Below are 19172 nucleotides of genomic sequence, written 5' to 3' on the forward strand. Positions count from 1 at the left end.
TCATGTTGTGGGGGTGATTTGCTGCAGGAGGGACTGGTGCACTTCACAAAATAGATGGCCTCATGAGGCAGGAAAATGATGAGGATATATTGAAGCAACATCGCAAGACATCAGTCAGGAAGTTAAAGCTTGGTAGCAAATGGGTCTTCCAGATGGACAATGACCCCAAGCATACTTCCAAAGTTGTGGAAAAATGGCTAAAGGACAACAAAGTCAAGGTATTGGAGTGGCCATCACAAAGCCCTGACCTCAATCCTATAGAACATTTGTGGGTGGAACTGAAAAGGCGTGTGCGAGCAAGGAGGCCTAAAAACCTGACTCAGTTACACCAGCTCTGTCAGGAGGAATGGGCCAAAATTCACCCAACTTATTGTGGAAAGCTTTTGGAAGGCTAACCGAAACATTTGACCCAAGTTAAACAATTTAAAGGCAATGCTACCAAATACTAATTGAGTGTATTTAAACTTCTGACCCACTGGGAATATGATGAAAGAAATTAAAGCTGAAATAAATAATTCTCTCTACTATTATTCTGACATTTAACATTCTTAAAATAAAGTGGTGATCCTAACTGACCTAAGACAGGGCATTTTTACTAGGGTTAAATATCAGAAATTGTGAAAAACTGAGTTTAAATGTATTTGGCTAAGGTGTACGTAAACTTCCGACTTCAACTGTACATACTACCTCAACTAACCGGTGCCCCCGCACACTGACTCTGTACCAGCACCCCCCCGTATATATTGTTATTTTTTACTTCTGCTCTTTAACTACTTGTTACTTTTATCTCTTATTCTTATCCATGTTTTTTTTTTTTAACTGCACTGTTGGTTAGGGGCTCGTAAGTAAACATTTCACTGTAAGGTTGTATTCTGTTGTATTCGGCGCATGTGACTAATTTGATTTGATCTCCAGAGAGAACAGACCTGATCTGGACAGTAAAGTGTAGAAAAACAAACAAAAAAGCCCTTTACAAGATCAAGTAGATGAAGAATACAATTCTGTTGTTGTACTACACCAATTTAAAGGTCCAATGCAGCTGTTTTTCTCTAAATATCAAAAAAAAAATTGCTTCTTAGCGAAGAGCAATTTCTCAAGCAAGAATTTAGCTAGGACTGTCTGGGAGTGGTCTGAGTGGGGAGGGGAAAACAGAAAAATAGCTGTTATTGGAAGAGAGGTTGGAACTCTCTTTCTTATTGGTCTATTAACTCATTTACTGCCTGGTGATGTCACCAAAACAGGCGGAAACTTCAGGTAGTCTTTTCAAACAGCCTTTACACTAAAAGGGCATTATAACAATTTTCACTATTTCACAGCATTATTCCAACTTTATAATGTGGAAATTGAAGTAAAACACAGAACAGTCATGTTCTTGACTACACTGGGCCTTTAAAGGTCAAACGAGGATAAACCACAGTGATTAAATTACAGGATAACCAGGCAACATCAGGGATATTCATCATGCTGGAGTTCAGTCATACACAGCGCCATACACTCAAATAAGGTCAAACAAGGCCTACTGAGCTGTAGTATAAGTGGTTTATTACGTTAAAAGAGGATCAGCTATGGTGACTACATTACAGGATACATAAGGGATATGTTGGAGGTTTTAAGACAGTCCACAGGGACTGGGCGATTTCTGGGTTCTAGATTTGAAAATGTACAGTATTGTGAAATGCTTTATTAACAAACCCTCGGACGGTGTCCTTCTGAGAGTAAACCAAGATTATGTATTCAATGGACAGAGGATTCATCCAAAATGATATTTAACTGTATTATATTAATATCCAGTGTCACTGTCAACTACTTTAGAAGTTGATCTCAGAACCCAGAACTAAATCTTGTGTGCGCTTGCTAGCTAGTTTGATTTACCTCTGTGGGCAGAAGATTTCTGTCAAGATAGTTTAAGAAGGGGTTAGCTATTGTACCTGGCAACACGCGTAGGTCTGCATCACTGCCGGTGCGGGCGCTGCCAGGGTTGTCCGCCAGGCAGCGGTAGGTGGCAGAGTCTGGTGGTTGAACCTTGCTAACCTGGAGCGATCCAGAGGGCAGTACCACCACTCTGCTCTCTGGGGTTAAGGTGAGGGGCAGGTCCTCTCTGTTCTTCTGCCAGCGTACCACGGGCATGGGATCACCAGTCACCTCACAGCGCAGTAGAGCCGTGTCACCCAGGTAGGAGGACACTGACTCTGTAGGGACCACGAGCTTCAACGGACCTGGTGGGAGAGAGAATAGATACAAATAATTAGATACTGACTCTGTAGGGACCCACTACTGTAGCTGACTCTGTAGGGACCCACTACTGTAGCTGACTCTGTTGGGACCCACTACTGTAGCTGACTCTGTACGGACCCACTACTGTAGCTGACTCTGTAGGGACCCACTACTGTAGCTGACTCTGTAGGGACCCACTACTGTAGCTGACTCTGTAGAGACCCACTACTGTAGCTGACTCTGTAGAGACCCACTACTGTAGCTGACTCTGTAGAGACCCACTACTGTAGCTGACTCTGTAGGAACCCACTACTGTAGCTGACTCTGTAGGTACCCACTACTGTAGCTGACTCTGTAGGGACCCACTACTGTAGCTGACTCTGTAGGAACCCACTACTGTAGCTGACTCTGTAGGGACCCACTACTGTAGCTGACTCTGTAGGGATCACTACTGTAGCTGACTCTGTAGGGACCCACTACTGTAGCTGACTCTGTAGGGACCACTACTGTAGCTGACTCTGTAGAGACCCACTACTGTAGCTGACTCTGTAGAGACCCACTACTGTAGCTGACTCTGTAGGGACCCACTACTGTAGCTGACTCTGTAGAGACCCACTACTGTAGCTGACTCTGTAGGGACCCACTACTGTAGCTGACTCTGTAGGGACCCACTACTGTAGCTGACTCTGTAGAGACCCACTACTGTAGCTGACTCTGTAGGGACCACTACTGTAGCTGACTCTGTAGAGACCCACTACTGTAGCTGACTCTGTAGAGACCCACTACTGTAGCTGACTCTGTAGGGACCCACTACTGTAGCTGACTCTGTAGGAACCCACTACTGTAGCTGACTGTAGGGATCACTACTGTAGCTGACTCTGTAGGGATCCACTACTGGTCAGTAGTCGTAGCTACAGCAGTGGGTCCCTACAGACTCAGCTACATGTTCTCATGTACAATTGCAACCTGGCCAAGATAAAGCAAAGCAGTGCGACAAAAACAACAACACAGAGTTATACATGGAGTAAAACAAACATACAGTCAATAATACATTAGAAAATATGTGTACGGTGTGTGCAAATGAAGTCAGCAGGTAAGGCAATAAATAGGCCAACAGTGGCAAAGTAATTACAATGTAGCAATTAACACTGGAGTGATAGACGTACAGATGAGAATGTTCAAGTAGAAATACTGGTGTGCAAAAGAGCAGAAAAACAAAAACAAATATGGGGATGAGGTAGGTAGTTAGTACACTACTTTAGACCAGAGCCCTATGGAACCCTATTCCCTATATAGTGCACTACTTTAGACCAGAGCCCCATGGAAGCCTATTCCCTATATAGTGCACTACTTTAGACCAGAGCCCTATGGAACCCTATTCCCTATATAGTGCACTATTTTAGACCAGAGCCCTATGGAACCCTATTCCCTATATAGTGCACTACTTTAGACCAGAGCCCTATGGAACCCTATTCCCTATATATAGTGCACTACTTTAGTCCAGAGCCCTATGGAACCCTATTCCCTATATATAGTGCACTACTTTAGTCCAGAGCCCTATGGAACCCTATTCCCTATATATAGTGCACTACTTTAGACCAGAGCCCTATGGAACCCTATTCCCTATATATAGTGCACTACTTTAGTCCAGAGCCCTATAGAACCCTATTCCCTATATAGTGCACTACTTTTGACCAGAGCCCTATGGAACCCTATTCCCTATATATAGTGCACTACTTTAGACCAGAGCCCTATGGAACCCTATTCCCTATATATAGTGCACTACTTTAGTCCAGAGCCCTATAGAACCCTATTCCCTATATAGTGCACTACTTTTGACCAGAGCCCTATGAGATAGGCTTCTTACTCTTAGCCTAAGTTGCCTAAAAGCCTGTCTCTTAAAAGCCTATCTCATAGGGCTCTGGTCAAAAGTAGTGCACTATATAGGGAATAGGGTTCCGTGGAGCTCTGGTCTAAAGTAGTGCACTATATAGGGTATAGGGTGCCATTTGGGATGCAAACACAGTGAGAGTTCCTAACAGTGTGACAGACGGTAGCCGTGACCGAATATCCATACATGCGTCCAAAATACTAGGCCGTTTGAACATGAGGAAAACAAACGTTTTATATAATGTGATATTTCGAGGTTATTTTAAATGGCAGGATGTCGTACATATTTCGGCTTTGACATCGACATGGCAGTGAACCAATAGCGGGAAACAACGCAATCGCACATGATGCATTCTTGGTAAATTATAGCAGAACGCTTCCTAGTTTGTGATTTTTAATTTTTAAATCGGGTATGCAGTAAATACCCAGATGTCATTTCAGCTCTTCGTCTAGTAGAATTTACTGCAAACTTTTCTGGAATTTGACTGCTACATCTGGAAGGGGGGGGGGACTGAGAGTTTTGATAGCAGATCTGGAAGAGAGGGGGGCTGAGAGTTTTGATAGCAGATCTGGAAGAGGGGAGGGCTGAGAGTTTTGATAGCAGATCTGGAAGAGGGGAGGGCTGAGAGTTTTGATAGCAGATCTGGAAGAGAGGGGGGCTGAGAGTTTTGATAGCAGATCTGGAAGAGGGAGGGGCTGAGAGTTTTGATAGCAGATCTGGAAGAGAGGGGGGCTGAGAGTTTTGATAGCTAGATCTGGAAGAGAGGGGGGCTGAGAGTTTTGATAGCAGATCTGGAAGAGAGGGGGGCTGAGAGTTTTGATAGCAGATCTGGAAGAGAGGGGGGCTGAGAGTTTTGATAGCAGATCTGGAAGAGAGGGGAGGGCTGAGAGTTTTGATAGCAGATCTGGAAGAGAGGGGGGCTGAGAGTTTTGATAGCTACATCTGGAAGAGGGGAGGGCTGAGAGTTTTGATAGCAGATCTGGAAGAGGGGAGGGCTGAGAGTTTTGATAGCAGATCTGGAAGAGGGGAGGGCTGAGAGTTTTGATAGCAGATCTGGAAGAGGGAGGGGCTGAGAGTTTTGATAGCAGATCTGGAAGAGGGAGGGGCTGAGAGTTTTGATAGCAGATCTGGAAGAGAGGGGAGGGCTGAGAGTTTTGATAGCAGATCTGGAAGAGAGGGGGGGCTGAGAGTTTTGATAGCTACATCTGGAAGAGGGAGGGGCTGAGAGTTTTGATAGCTACATCTGGAAGAGGGAGGGGCTGAGAGTTTTGATAGCTACATCTGGAAGAGGGAGGGGCTGAGAGTTTCGATAGCTACATCAGGAAGAGAGGAGGGCTGAGAGTTTTGATAGCTACATCTGGAAGAGGGAGGGGCTGAGAGTTTTGATAGCTACATCTGGAAGAGGGAGGGGCTGAGAGTTTTGATAGCTACATCTGGAAGAGGGAGGGGCTGAGAGTTTCGATAGCTACATCAGGAAGAGAGGGGGGCTGAGAGTTTTGATAGCTACATCTGGAAGAGGGGAGGGCTGAGAGTTTTGATAGCAGATCTGGAAGAGGGGAGGGGAGGGCTGAGAGTTTTGATAGCTACATCTGGAAGAGGGGAGGGCTGAGAGTTTTGATAGCTACATCTGGAAGAGGGAGGGCTGAGAGTTTTGATAGCTACATCTGGAAGAGGGAGGGGCTGAGAGTTTTGATAGCTACATCTGGAAGAGGGAGGGGCTGAGAGTTTTGATAGCTACATCTGGAAGAGGGAGGGGCTGAGAGTTTTGATAGCTACATCTGGAAGAGGGGAGGGCTGAGAGTTTTGATAGCAGATCTGGAAGAGGGGAGGGGAGGGCTGAGAGTTTTGATAGCTACATCTGGAAGAGGGAGGGCTGAGAGTTTTGATAGCTACATCTGGAAGAGGGAGGGGCTGAGAGTTTTGATAGCTACATCTGGAAGAGGGAGGGGCTGAGAGTTTTGATAGCTACATCTGGAAGAGGGAGGGGCTGAGAGTTTTGATAGCTACATCTGGAAGAGGGAGGGGCTGAGAGTTTTGATAGCTACATCTGGAAGAGGGAGGGGCTGAGAGTTTTGATAGCTACATCTGGAAGAGGGGAGGGCTGAGAGTTTTGATAGCAGATCTGGAAGAGGGGAGGGGAGGGCTGAGAGTTTTGATAGCTACATCTGGAAGAGGGAGGGCTGAGAGTTTTGATAGCTACACCTGGAAGAGGGGGGCTGAGAGTTTTGATAGCAGATCTGGAAGAGAGGGGGGCTGAGAGTTTTGATAGCAGATCTGGAAGAGAGGGGAGGGCTGAGAGTTTTGATAGCTACATCTGGAAGAGGGGAGGGCTGAGAGTTTTGATAGCTACATCTGGAAGAGAGAAGGGCTGAGAGTTTTGATAGCTACATCAGGAAGAAGGGAGGGCTGAGAGTTTTGATAGCTACATCTGGAAGAGGGAGGGCTGAGAGTTTTGATAGCTACATCTGGAAGAGAGGGGGGCTGAGAGTTTTGATAGCAGATCTGGAAGAGGGGAGGGGAGGGCTGAGAGTTTTGATAGCTACATCTGGAAGAGAGGGGGGCTGAGAGTTTTGATAGCAGATCTGGAAGAGAGGGGGGCTGAGAGTTTTGATAGCAGATCTGGAAGAGAGGGGGGCTGAGAGTTTTGATAGCAGATCTGGAAGAGGGGAGGGGAGGGCTGAGAGTTTAGATAGCTACATCTGGAAGAGGGAGGGGCTGAGAGTTTTGATAGCTACATCTGGAAGAGGGAGGGGCTGAGAGCTTTGATAGCTACATCTGGAAGAGGGAGGGGCTGAGAGTTTCGATAGCTACATCAGGAAGAGAGGGGGGCTGAGAGTTTTGATAGCTACATCTGGAAGAGGGGAGGGCTGAGAGTTTTGATAGCAGATCTGGAAGAGGGGAGGGGAGGGCTGAGAGTTTTGATAGCTACATCTGGAAGAGGGGAGGGCTGAGAGTTTTGATAGCTACATCTGGAAGAGAGGGGGGCTGAGAGTTTTGATAGCAGATCTGGAAGAGGGGAGGGGAGGGCTGAGAGTTTTGATAGCTACATCTGGAAGAGAGGGGGGCTGAGAGTTTTGATAGCAGATCTGGAAGAGAGGGGGGCTGAGAGTTTTGATAGCAGATCTGGAAGAGAGGGGGGCTGAGAGTTTTGATAGCAGATCTGGAAGAGGGGAGGGGAGGGCTGAGAGTTTTGATAGCAGATCTGGAAGAGGGTAGGGGAGGGCTGAGAGTTTTGATAGCTACATCTGGAAGAGGGGAGGGCTGAGAGTTTTGATAGCTACATCTGGAAGAGGGAGGGCTGAGAGTTTTGATAGCTAGATCTGGAAGAGAGGGGGGCTGAGAGTGTTGATAGCAGATCTGGAAGAGAGGGGAGGGCTGAGAGTTTTGATAGCTACATCTGGAAGAGGGGAGGGCTGAGAGTTTTGATAGCTACATCTGGAAGAGAGAGGGCTGAGAGTTTTGATAGCTAGATCTGGAAGAGAGGGGGGCTGAGAGTTTTGATAGCAGATCTGGAAGAGAGGGGAGGGCTGAGAGTTTTGATAGCTACATCTGGAAGAGGGGAGGGCTGAGAGTTTTGATAGCTACATCTGGAAGAGAGGAGGGCTGAGAGTTTTGATAGCTACATCTGGAAGAGAGGAGGGCTGAGAGTTTTGATAGCTACATCTGGAAGAGGGAGAGGCTGAGAGTTTTGATAGCTACATCTGGAAGAGGGAGGGGCTGAGAGTTTCGATAGCTACATCTGGAAGAGAGGAGGGGCTGAGAGTTTTGATAGCTACATCTGGAAGAGGGAGGGGCTGAGAGTTTCGATAGCTACATCTGGAAGAGAGGAGGGGCTGAGAGTTTTGATAGCTACATCTCTTCAAGAACACAACAATACAACCTGGAAGGAGGTGCATAGTTCAGCTTCTGTGGTGATGTTTTTTTGTTCTCATTAAAATGATCACGACTATTTCCTCTTACATCTTTGAAAACAGATTTACAGCATTTTTCTATTGGAAAGATTCAGCTAGCTCCCGCCCTGTTTTCTCAACCTGTCCAATAGAAAACGCTATGTTGAAAGTAATGGCAAACTGCGGCCGTTACTGTTTCACCTTGTCACTCCGAACTGATCAAGTACGTTTTCACTTTAGCTAAAGAAAGTTCACACAACTCTACTTTGCTCATGTTTTGGTTAATGTTATACTTCATTTATGTCTTTTTAAGGATCTATGTGAAGGAGTGTGAGCTGGACGGGCAGCTGTCACCTGCTTGGGTGAAAAAAATGTTTGAAGAACTTTAGGTATAAGCAAAAATACACTGCAGCTGTGGGCTCCTCTCCCTTCCAGAAGGTTCCAGATGTGGAGGTGGTAGGAGACTGCCAGGAAGGCACACTTTGTGGTCATTTTAAAGGCCATGATTAAGAAGTCGTTTTATGTATTTTGTATGTATTTTATTAATAACTATTCATTTCTTTTCTGATTAAGTCTTTTTTTTTTACCCAACGTGGAAACAGGTGCATTGTTACAAGAGCATAGTAACAATTAGACTGAGCCATCTTGTTACAAGAGCATAGTAACAATTAGACTGAGCTATCTTGTTACAAGAGCATAGTAACAATTAGACTGAGCCATCTTGTTACAAGAGCATAGTAACAATTAGACTGAGCAATGTTGTTACAGGAGCATAGTAACAATTAGACTGAGCCATGTTGTTACAGGAGCATAGTAACAATTAGACTGAAACAATAGAGAAACGTGCACACTGCTCTTGCTTGTATAACGTTTTACTCTACATGTTGCGTTTAAATTTTTGTTCAGTGATCGCAAAACTAGGTGGAGATATGGGGTCAGAGCATGACAATGTTGTATTGCTGGTTAAGTGTGCCTTGAATTCTAAATAAATCCCAGACAGTGTGACCTGCACAGCACCCCCACACCATCCCACCTCCTCCATGCTTCACAGTGGGAACCACAAATGCAGAGATCATCTGTTCACATACTCTGCATCTCACAAAGACACAGCAGTTGGATCCAAAAATCTCAAATTTGGACTCATCATTTCCACCGGTCTAATGTCCATTGCTCGTGTTTCTTGGCCAAAGTAAGTCTCTTCTTATTATTGGTGTTCTTTAGTAGTGGTTACATTTCAGCATTTTGACTATGAAGGCCTGATTCACACAGTCTCCTCTGAACAGTTGATGTTGAGATGTGTCTGTTACTTGAACTCTGTGAAGCATTTATTTGAGCTGCAATTTCTGAGGCTGGTAACTCTAATTAACTTATCCTCTGTAGCAACTCTGGGTCTTCCTTTCCTGTGGCGGTCCTCATGAGAGCCAGTTTCATCATAGCGCTTGATGGTTTTTGCAACTGCCCTTGAAGAAACTTTTAAAGTTCATGACATTATCAGGATTGACAGACCTTCATGTCTTAAAGTAATGATGGAATTTCATTTCTCTTTGCGTATTTGAGCTGTTCTTGCCATAATATGGACTTGGTCTTTTACCAAATAGGGCTATCTTCCTTATGCCTAAGGGCTATCTTCATTATACCTCCACTTTGTTACAACACAACTGATTGGCTCAAACACATTAAAACCTCATAAGGATCTCTTAAGGATTTTAAAAAAATGTTCGGCCTAAAATGACACACCCAAATATAACTGCCTGTAGCTCAGTTCCTGAAGCAAGGATACGCATATTCTTGATACCATTTGAAAGGAAACGCTTTGACATTTGTGGAAATGTGAAAGTAATGCGAGAATATAACACATTCAATCTGGTAAAAGATAATACAAAGAAAAAACAAAACATTTGTTTTGCATTTTTTTTGTACCATCATCTTTGATACGCAAGAGAAAGGCCATAATGTATTATTCCAGCCCAGATTAAATTTAGATTTAGACTGATCCAATGAACCATTGCATTTATCTTAAAATGTTGTATCAAGACTGCCCAAATGTGCCTAATTTGTTTATTAATAACTTTTCAAGTTCATAACTGTGCACTCTCCTCAAACAATAGCATGGTATTATTTCACTGTAATAGCTACTGTAAACTGTGCAGTTAGATTAACAGAATGTAAGGTTTCTGCCAATATCAGATGTCTATGTCCTGGGAAATGTTACTTACAACCTCATGCTAATCGCATTAGCCTACGTTCGCTCAACTGTCCCGTGGGGGACCCACCGATCCTGAAGAAGTTTTTAAAAAAGGAAAAAAATTCCACATATTAACTTTAAACAAGGCACACCTGTTATTTGAAATGTATTCCAGGTGACTTCCTCATGAAACTGGTTGAGAGAATGCCAAGAGTGTACAAAGTTGTCATCAAGGTGAAGGGTGGCTACTTTGAAGAATCTCAAATATAAAATATGATTCCGTATGTTATTCCATAGATTTGATGTCTTCACTATTCTACAATGTAGAAAATAGTAATAATAAAGAAAAACCCTGGAATGAGTAGGTGTGTCCAAACTTTTGACTGGTTCTGTATATATTATTTTATATCTATTTTTTATCTTATGATTTTGGAACTTCTCCTGCGACCTCATTTTCATATCAGGCGACCTCTCTCTCTCTCTCTCTCTCTCTCTCTCTCTCTCTCTCTCCCCTCTTTCTCTCTCTCTCTCTCTCTCCCTCTTTCTCTCTCTCTCTGTCCCTCTCTCTCTGTCCCTCTCTCTCTGTCCCTCTCTCTCTCTCTCTCTCTCTCTCTCTGGCAGGTTGGTGTCATTCTACAGTCCCTCGGTCATGACTTCCTGCTGATTCTGGTGTTCTGCAAGAGAGACTACCTTGTTCTGTGTCTGAGTCTGAGCTTATGTCTGCCCCAGACAGGTACTGTTAAGTCTACTGTACAGTGTGATTATAGTGGAAACATGGTATTAGTGTTGTATTAGTGTGTTGTGCATGTCCAGGTTTTCCCCCCTGTGGTTTAACTGTGGTGTCCTGACCTCTAGTATTTCTGTGACAGAATCCTTAAATCCTGATTCAATCTGTACAAATCCTCTTAACAGTGTCACAGCGTCCCCTTGAAAGCAGAGATCCTACATCAAAGGTGTACAGAGTGCACTGGCAATCCAGACAGCTCCTCTGCCACGAACTACAAAGGCTCTCTGTAGCAGCTCTGTCAGTTGCAACACAGTAATCAGTAGACTCTCCCCAGGGTCTAGACTCTCTCCAGGGTCTACACTCTCTCCTGGGTCTACACTCTCTCCGGGGTCTACACTCTCTCCAGGGTCTACACTCTCTCCTGGGTCTACACTCTCTCCGGGGTCTACACTCTCTCCAGGGTCTACACTCTCTCCAGGGTCTACACTCTCTCCGGGGTCTACACTCTCTCCGGGGTCTACACTCTCTCCGGGGTCTACACTCTCTCCAGGGTCTACACTCTCTCCGGGGTCTACACTCTCTCCGGGGTCTACACTCTCTCCAGGGTCTACACTCTCTCCAGGGTCTACACTCTCTCCAGAGTCTACACTCTCTCTGGGGTCTACACTCTCTCCACTGGACTGTCCGGTATATCAGTATAAATCTGTCAGAGCCTCATGATAGAGTCAATTAAAACAAAGTTCATTGGTTCGTGTACACAGTTTATCAGATGTTATAACAGGTGTTATAACAGGTGGAGGGAAATGCTTGTGTTATTAGCTCCTAACAATGCAGAAAAAAATGTCAAATAAGTACAAGTACACAAATAATAATTATATATATTTTTTTTTTAAATGAAAAAAGAAATCATGAAAGTCAGAACGAAGCCAGGTAACTCAGATATGTAGATACAGTCCATGGCCAACAGTATGTGGACAGCTGCTCGTCCAACATCTCATTCCAAAATCATGGGCATTAATATGGAGTTGGTCCCCCCTTTGCTGCTATAACAGTTTCCACTCTTCTGGGAAGGCATTAATATGGAGTTGGTCCCCCCCCTTTGCTGCTATAACAGCCTCCACTCTTTCTGGGAAAGGCTTTCCACTAGATGTTGGAAAATTGCTGTGGGGACTTGCTTCTATTCAGGCACAAGAGCATTAGTGAGGTCGGGCACTGATGTTGGGTGATTAGGTCTGGCTCGCAGTCGGAGTTTCAATTTAACCCAAAGGTGTTCCATAGGGTTGAGATCAGGTTTCTATGCAGGCCAGTCAAGTTCTTCCACACCGATCTTGACAAACTATTTCTGTATGGACCTCGCTTTGTGCACGAGGGACGTTGTCATGCTGAAAGAAGAAAGGGCCTTCCCCAAACTGTTGCCATAAAGTTAGAAGCACAGAATCGCCTAGATTGTAATTTTATGCTGTAGCGTTAAGATTTCCCTTCACTGGAACTAAGGGGTCAAGCCCGAACCATGAAAAACAGCCCCAGACCATTATTCCTCCTCCACCAAACTTTACAGTTGGTACTATGCATTGGGGCAGGTAGCGTTCTCTTGGCATCCAGCCCGGCAGATGCTTGGCTCCCGACGAACAGTTTTTGTGCTGATGTTGCTTCCATTAGCATTTAGGAAACTCGGTAGTGATTGTTGCTACCGAGCACAGACGACTTCAGCACTCGGCGGACCTGTTCTGTAAGCTCGTCAACAACTAGCAGCTTGATTAAAACACATGAATAAACGTTTTAAAAAAGGAATCTGTAATGCAACAGGAAATATTACAGAGAGAGAGAGAGAAAGAGAGAGGGAGTAGGGGAGGGGGACAAAAGAGAGAAATTGGTTGAGCTCTGAGTTTGCTCTTTAATATTGATGAAACATTTACAACAAGGCTTGTTTAATGTTTGACTGTTCAAAGTTTTCAGGGCATGCTTAAAGTACAAACAGACAGATGTCACTGCAATCAAGGAAAAGGACCCAGTGTTGAAAGACTTGTTCTCTTTTTGTAATTATATTACCTTTACTTTAAAATGATTCCATGGATGCCAGCGCTTGTTCGTTTTGCTTGTTCGCTTGACCCCTCCAGTGGAGAGAGGGGATTGTAGGGAGCGTCCAAAATGGCTCCCTATTCCTTCTATAGTGCAATACCCTTGACCAGGGCCCAGGAGGGCACTTTGTAGGGAATAGGGTGTGATTTGGAATGTAGATGTACTGTGAGGCCCTAATAAGCCTTCAGTAGCAGATAGAGCCCTGTAGCGGCACCACAACCCTGAAGGGCCTGGTCCTCCCTAGGCTGTACAGAACCCAGTTTAAACCTTCTTCATCCCTGAAGGGCCTGGTCCTCCCTAGGCTGTACAGAACCCAGTTTAAACCTTCTACATCCCTGAAGGATCTGGTCCTCCCTAGGCTGTACAGAACCCAGTTTAAACCTTCTACATCCCTGAAGGATCTGGTCCTCCCTAGGCTGTACAGAACCCAGTTTAAACCTTCTTCATCCCTGAAGGGTCTGGTCCTCCCTAGGCTGTACAGAACCCAGTTTAAACCTTCTACATCCTTTATTCCTATCTTTTAAAACCCATTTGTTGACCCCCCCTCCTTCTGTTAGCATGGATAGAAGAACACACATACACATGCACACACACGCACACACACACACACACACACACACACACACACACACACACACACACACACACACACACACACACACACACACACACACACACACACACGCACACACACACGCATGCACACACACACTCACACGCATGCATACGCACACACACAGAAACTCACACGCACACACACACACACACTCACTCACACACACACACACACACACACACACACACACACACACACACACACACACACACACACAGAAGACACAAGAGCCCTTAAACGCTGTTTTCTGTCTAATTAAAACCAGTAAACAGAAGTCTTTGAAGTGATGTCACACTTAATTTAATATTTAAGCTGCTGCTATTTCATTTGCATATACAGTCTCTTTGTTGCGTTTCCTTATCCAAGTGAAGTACTAGTGGGGAGCTACAGTCACGTGAGAGTATGCATGTCTATGTCTAATTGTCTACATGCAAACAACTGTGGAGTGAATCATTTAAATTAACATTTTACTGCGCTGGGTTAAATCAGGGTGAAACAGAGTGTTTCTTCTGTAGTCTTAAACAAATCTACTTTGTAACAGAAGTATCCACCTCACATACACAGTTATGGGTTTAAAATAAAGAAGAACCCTGTACAATATCAGATATAGAGTTGACATGTATTACATTATGAGTTTGCATCCCAATATTACACTTTATATACAGTAACAGTTAAAAGTTTAGACACATCTACTCATTCCAGGGTTTTTCTTTATTTTTTTACTATTTTCTACATTGTAGAATAATAGTGAAGACATCAAAACTATGAAATAACACATATGGAATCATGTAGTAACCAAAAAAGTGTTAAACATATCAAAATATATTTTATATTTGAGATTCTTCAAAGTAGCCACCCTTTGCCTTGATGACAGCTTTGCACACTCTTAGCATTCTCTCAACCAGCTTCGTGAGGTAGTCACCTGGAATGCATTTCAATTAAGAGGTGTGCCTTGTTAGAAGTTAATTTGTGTAAGTTCTTTCCTTCTTAATGCATTTGAGCTAATCAGTTGTGTTGTGACAAGGTAGGGGTAGTATACAGAAGATAGCCCTATTTGGTAAAAGACCAAGTCCATATTATGTCAAGAACAGCTCAAATAAGCAAAGAGAAAGAACTTTGAACATTTCTTCAAGTGCAGTTGCAAAAACCATCAAGCGCTATGATGAAACTGGCTCTCATGAGGACCGCCACAGGAAAGGAAGACCCAGAGTTACCTCTGCTGCAGAGGATAAGTTAATTAGAGTTACCAGCATCAGAAATTGCAGCCAAAATAAATGCTTCACAGAGTTCAAGTAACAGACACATCTCAACATCCAACTGTTCAGAGGAGACTGTGTGAATCAGGCCTCCATGGTCAAATTGCTGCAAAGAAACCACTACTAAAGGACACCAATAATAAGAAGAGACTTGCTTGGGCCAAGAAACACGAGCAATGGACATTAGACCGGTGGAAATCTGTCCTTTGGTCTGATGAGTCCAAATTTGAGATTTTTGGTTCCAACTGCCGTGTCTTTGTGAGACGCAAAGTAGGTGAACGGATGATCTCCGCATGTGGTTCCCACCGTGAAGCATGGAGGAGGAGGTGTGATGGTGTGGGGGTGCTTTGCTGGTGACACTGTCTGTGATTTATTTAGAATTCAAGGCACACTTAACCAGCATGTCTACCACAGCATTCTGCAGCGATACGCCATCCCATCTGGTGTGCGCTTAGTGGGACTATCATTTGTTTTTCAGCAGACAAATAGTAAAAAATAAAGAAAAACCCTTGAATGAGTAGGTGTGTCCAAACATTTGACTGGTACTTTATATAACAGAAGACTGAAATATAACAAACCAGTTTTTTTTTCTCGTTTTTTTTTCTTTCTCTTTACAAACTTTTTTTTAACGATGAAATATTCGGAAAATATGACTAACATTCCACCCATGAGGCTAAAGAGGGCTCGTTTGGTCAGTGACTGCTGGAAAGTGCTAACATGCAGACATATGTTTTGCTGGAATCCATTATGAGGGTCAGTCAGGAATAATATGCCAGGAGGAGAGAACGTTACGAAACAGTGACAGGACCGCCTTTAACTAATTAACAAACACCCTATAGACTAAAAATTAACGTCCATTAGAACAAATATGGAGTAACAACTGGGAGTAGAACAACTATGGGTTGGGGAAAAAAAGTCTAATAATTGAATATATATGTTTATTATTAATATACAGTTGAAGTCGGAAATTTACATACAACTTAGGTTGGAGTCATTAAAACTCGTTTTTCAACCACTCCACAAATTTTTTCTTAACAAACTATAGTTTTGGCAGGTCGGTTAGGACATCTACTTTGTGTATGACACAAGTAATTTTTCCAACAGTTGTTCACAGACAGATTATTTCACTTATAATTCACTGTATCACAATTCCAGTGGGTCTGAAGTTTACATACACTAAGTTGACTGTGCCTCTAAACAGCGTGGAAAATTCTAGAAAATGATGTCATGGCTTTAGAAGCTTCTGATAGGCTAATTGACATAATTTGAGTCAATTGGAGGTGTACCTGTGGATGTATTTCAAGGCCTACCTTCGAACTCAGTGCCTCTTTGCTTAACATCATGGGAAAATCAAAAGAAATCAGCCAAGACCTCAGAAAAAAAATTGTAGACATCCACAAGTCTGGTTCATCCTTGGGAGCAATTTCCAAATGCCTGAAGGTACCACGGTCATCTGTACAAATAATAGAACGCAAGTATAAACACCACGGGACCACGCAGCCGTCATACCGCTCAGGAAGGAGATGCGTTCTGTCTCCTACAGAGGAGTGCAAATCAATCCCAGAACAACAGCAAAGGACCTTGTGAAGATGCTGGAGGAAACAGGTACAAATGTATCTATAGCCACAGTAAAACGAGTCCTATATCGACATAACCAGAAAGGCCGCTCAGCAAGGAAGAAGCCACAGCTCCAAAACCGGCATAAAAAAGCCAGACTACGGTTTGCAAATGCACATGGGGACAAAGATCGTACTTTTTGGAGAAATGTCCTCTGGTCTGATGAAACAAAAATAGAACTGTTTGGCCATAATGACCATCGTTATGTTTGTAGGAAAAAGGGTGAGGCCTGCAAGCCGAAGAACACCATCCCAACCGTGAAGCATGGGGGTGGCAGCATTATGTTGTGGGGGTGCTTTGCTGCAGGAGGGACTGCTGCACTTCACAAAATAGATGGCATCATGTGGTAGGAAAATGATGTGGATATATTGAAGCAACATCTCAAGACAGTGACCCCAAGCATACTTCCAAAGTTGCGGCAAAATGGCTTAAGGACAACAAAGTCAAGGTATTGGAGTGGCCATCACAAAGCCCTGACCTCAGTCCTATAGAAAATTTGTGGGCAGAAATGAAAAGCATGTGTGTGCAAGGAGGCCTACAAACCTGACTCAGATACACCAACTCTGTCAGGAGGAATGGGCCAAAATACACCCAACTTATTGTTGGAAACTTGTGGAAGGCTACCCAAAATGTTTGACCCAAGTTAAACAATTTAAAGGCAATGCTACCAAATACTAATTGGGTGTGTGTAAACTTCTGACCCACTGGGAATGTGATTAAATAAATAATATCTGAAATAAATAATTCTCTCTACTATTATTCTGACATTTCACATTCTTAAAATAAAGCAGTGATCCTAACTGACCTAAGACAGGACATTTTTACTAGGATTAAATGTCAGAAATTGTGAAAAACTGAGTTTAAATGTATTTGGCTAAGGTGTATGTAAACTTCCAACTTATATACCCATTGATTCTTGTAGAATATAACTTATAAATGCTTCCTGAGTCTAACCAGAACCCCAAAGATAAGTTTATTTTATTCAAATATCTGTAAAGACTGCAAACAACCACTGAAGCCTGTCTCCCTGTGTACCTGTCTCCCTGTCTCCCAGTTTACCTGTGTACCGGTCTACCTGTCTCTCTGCCTCCCTGTTTACCTGTCTTCCTGTGTACCTGTCTCTCTTTCTCCCTGTTTACCTGTCTCCCTGTGTACCTGTCTCTCTTTCTCCCTGTGTACCTGTCTCTCTGTTTCCATGTCTCCCTGTTTACCTGTATCCCTGTCTCCCTGTCTCCCTGTGTACCTGTGTACCTGTCTCCCTGTGTACCTGTCTCCCTGTGTACCTGTCTCCCTGTGTACCTGTCTCCCTGTCTACCTGTCTCCCTGTCTCCATGTGTACCTGTCTACCTGTCTCACTGTCTACCTGTATCCCTATCTCCCTGTCTCCCTGTGTACCTGTCTCTCTGTCTCTCTGTCTCCCTGACTCCCTGTCTCCCTGTTTCCCTGTGTACCTGTCTCTCTTTCTCCCTGTCTACCTGTCTCCCTGTCTCCATGTGTACCTGTCTACCTGTCTCACTGTCTACCTGTATCCCTATCTCCCTGTCGCCCTGTGTACCTGTCTCTCTGTCTCTCTGTCTCCCTGTCTCCCTGTCTCCCTGTTTCCCTGTCTACCTGTCTCCATGTGTACCTGTCTACCTGTCCACCTGTATCCCTGTCTACCTGTCTACCTGTCTCCCTGTCTACCTGTCTCCATGTGTACCTGTCTACCTGTCTCCATGTGTACCTGTCTACCTGTCCACCTGTATCCCTGTCTACCTGTCTACCTGTCTCCCTGTCTCCCTGTCTCCATGTGTACCTGTATCCCTGTCCACCTGTCTACCTGTCTCCCTGTCTCCCTGTCTCCATGTGTACCTGTCTACCTGTCTCCATGTGTACCTGTCTCCCTGTCTCCCTGTCTCCATGTGTACCTGTCTACCTGTCTCCATGTGTACCTGTCTCCCTGTCTACCTGTCTCCATGTGTACCTGTCTCCCTGTCTCCATGTGTACCTGTCTCCCTGTCTCCATTTGTACCTGTCTCCCTGTCTCCATTTGTACCTGTCTCCCTGTCTCCATGTCTCCATGTGTACCTGTCTCCCTGTCTCCATGTGTACCTGTCTCCCTGTCTCCATTTGTACCTGTCTACCTGTCTCCATGTGTACCTGTCTCCCTGTCTCCATGTGTACCTGTCTACCTGTCTCCCTGTCTCCCTGTCTCCCTGTCTCCATGTGTACCTGTATCCCTGTCCACCTGTCTACCTGTTTCCCTGTTTCCCTGTCTCCATGTGTACCTGTCTACCTGTCCACCTGTCTACCTGTTTCCCTGTCTCCCTGTCTCCCTGTCTCCATGTGTACCTGTCTACCTGTCCACCTGTATCCCTGTCTACCTGTCTCCCTGTCTCCATGTGTACCTGTATCCCTGTCCACCTGTCTACCTGTCTCCCTGTCTCCCTGTCTCCATGTGTACCTGTCTACCTGTCTCCATGTGTACCCGTCTACCTGTCTCCCTGTCTCCATGTGTACCTGTCTCCCTGTCTCCCTGTCTCCATGTGTACCTGTCTACCTGTCTCCATGTGTACCCGTCTACCTGTCTCCCTGTCTCCATGTGTACCTGTCTCCCTGTCTCCCTGTCTCCATGTGTACCTGTCTACCTGTCTCTCTTTCTCCCTGTGTACCTGTCTCTCTTTCTCCCTGTGTACCTGTCTACCTGTCTCCATGTGT

The 19172-nt window shown here is 44.4% G+C and overlaps 1 protein-coding gene across 6 annotated transcripts in view; it reads right to left on the bottom strand.

Moving 5' to 3' along the window:
- Window positions 1–19172, bottom strand: part of LOC106568544 (netrin receptor DCC) — a 597715-nt gene that overhangs the window by 361005 nt on the left and 217538 nt on the right. For all 6 annotated transcript variants that reach the window (XM_045692661.1, XM_045692664.1, XM_045692659.1 and 3 more), the window contains exon 3: window positions 1929–2216. In XM_045692661.1, the coding sequence (XP_045548617.1) occupies window positions 1929–2216 (288 nt within the window). The remainder of the gene's footprint in view (window positions 1–1928; window positions 2217–19172) is intronic.

The sequence above is a fragment of the Salmo salar genome, chromosome ssa13, assembly GCF_905237065.1.
Source record: "Salmo salar chromosome ssa13, Ssal_v3.1, whole genome shotgun sequence".
NCBI lineage: Eukaryota > Metazoa > Chordata > Actinopteri > Salmoniformes > Salmonidae > Salmo > Salmo salar.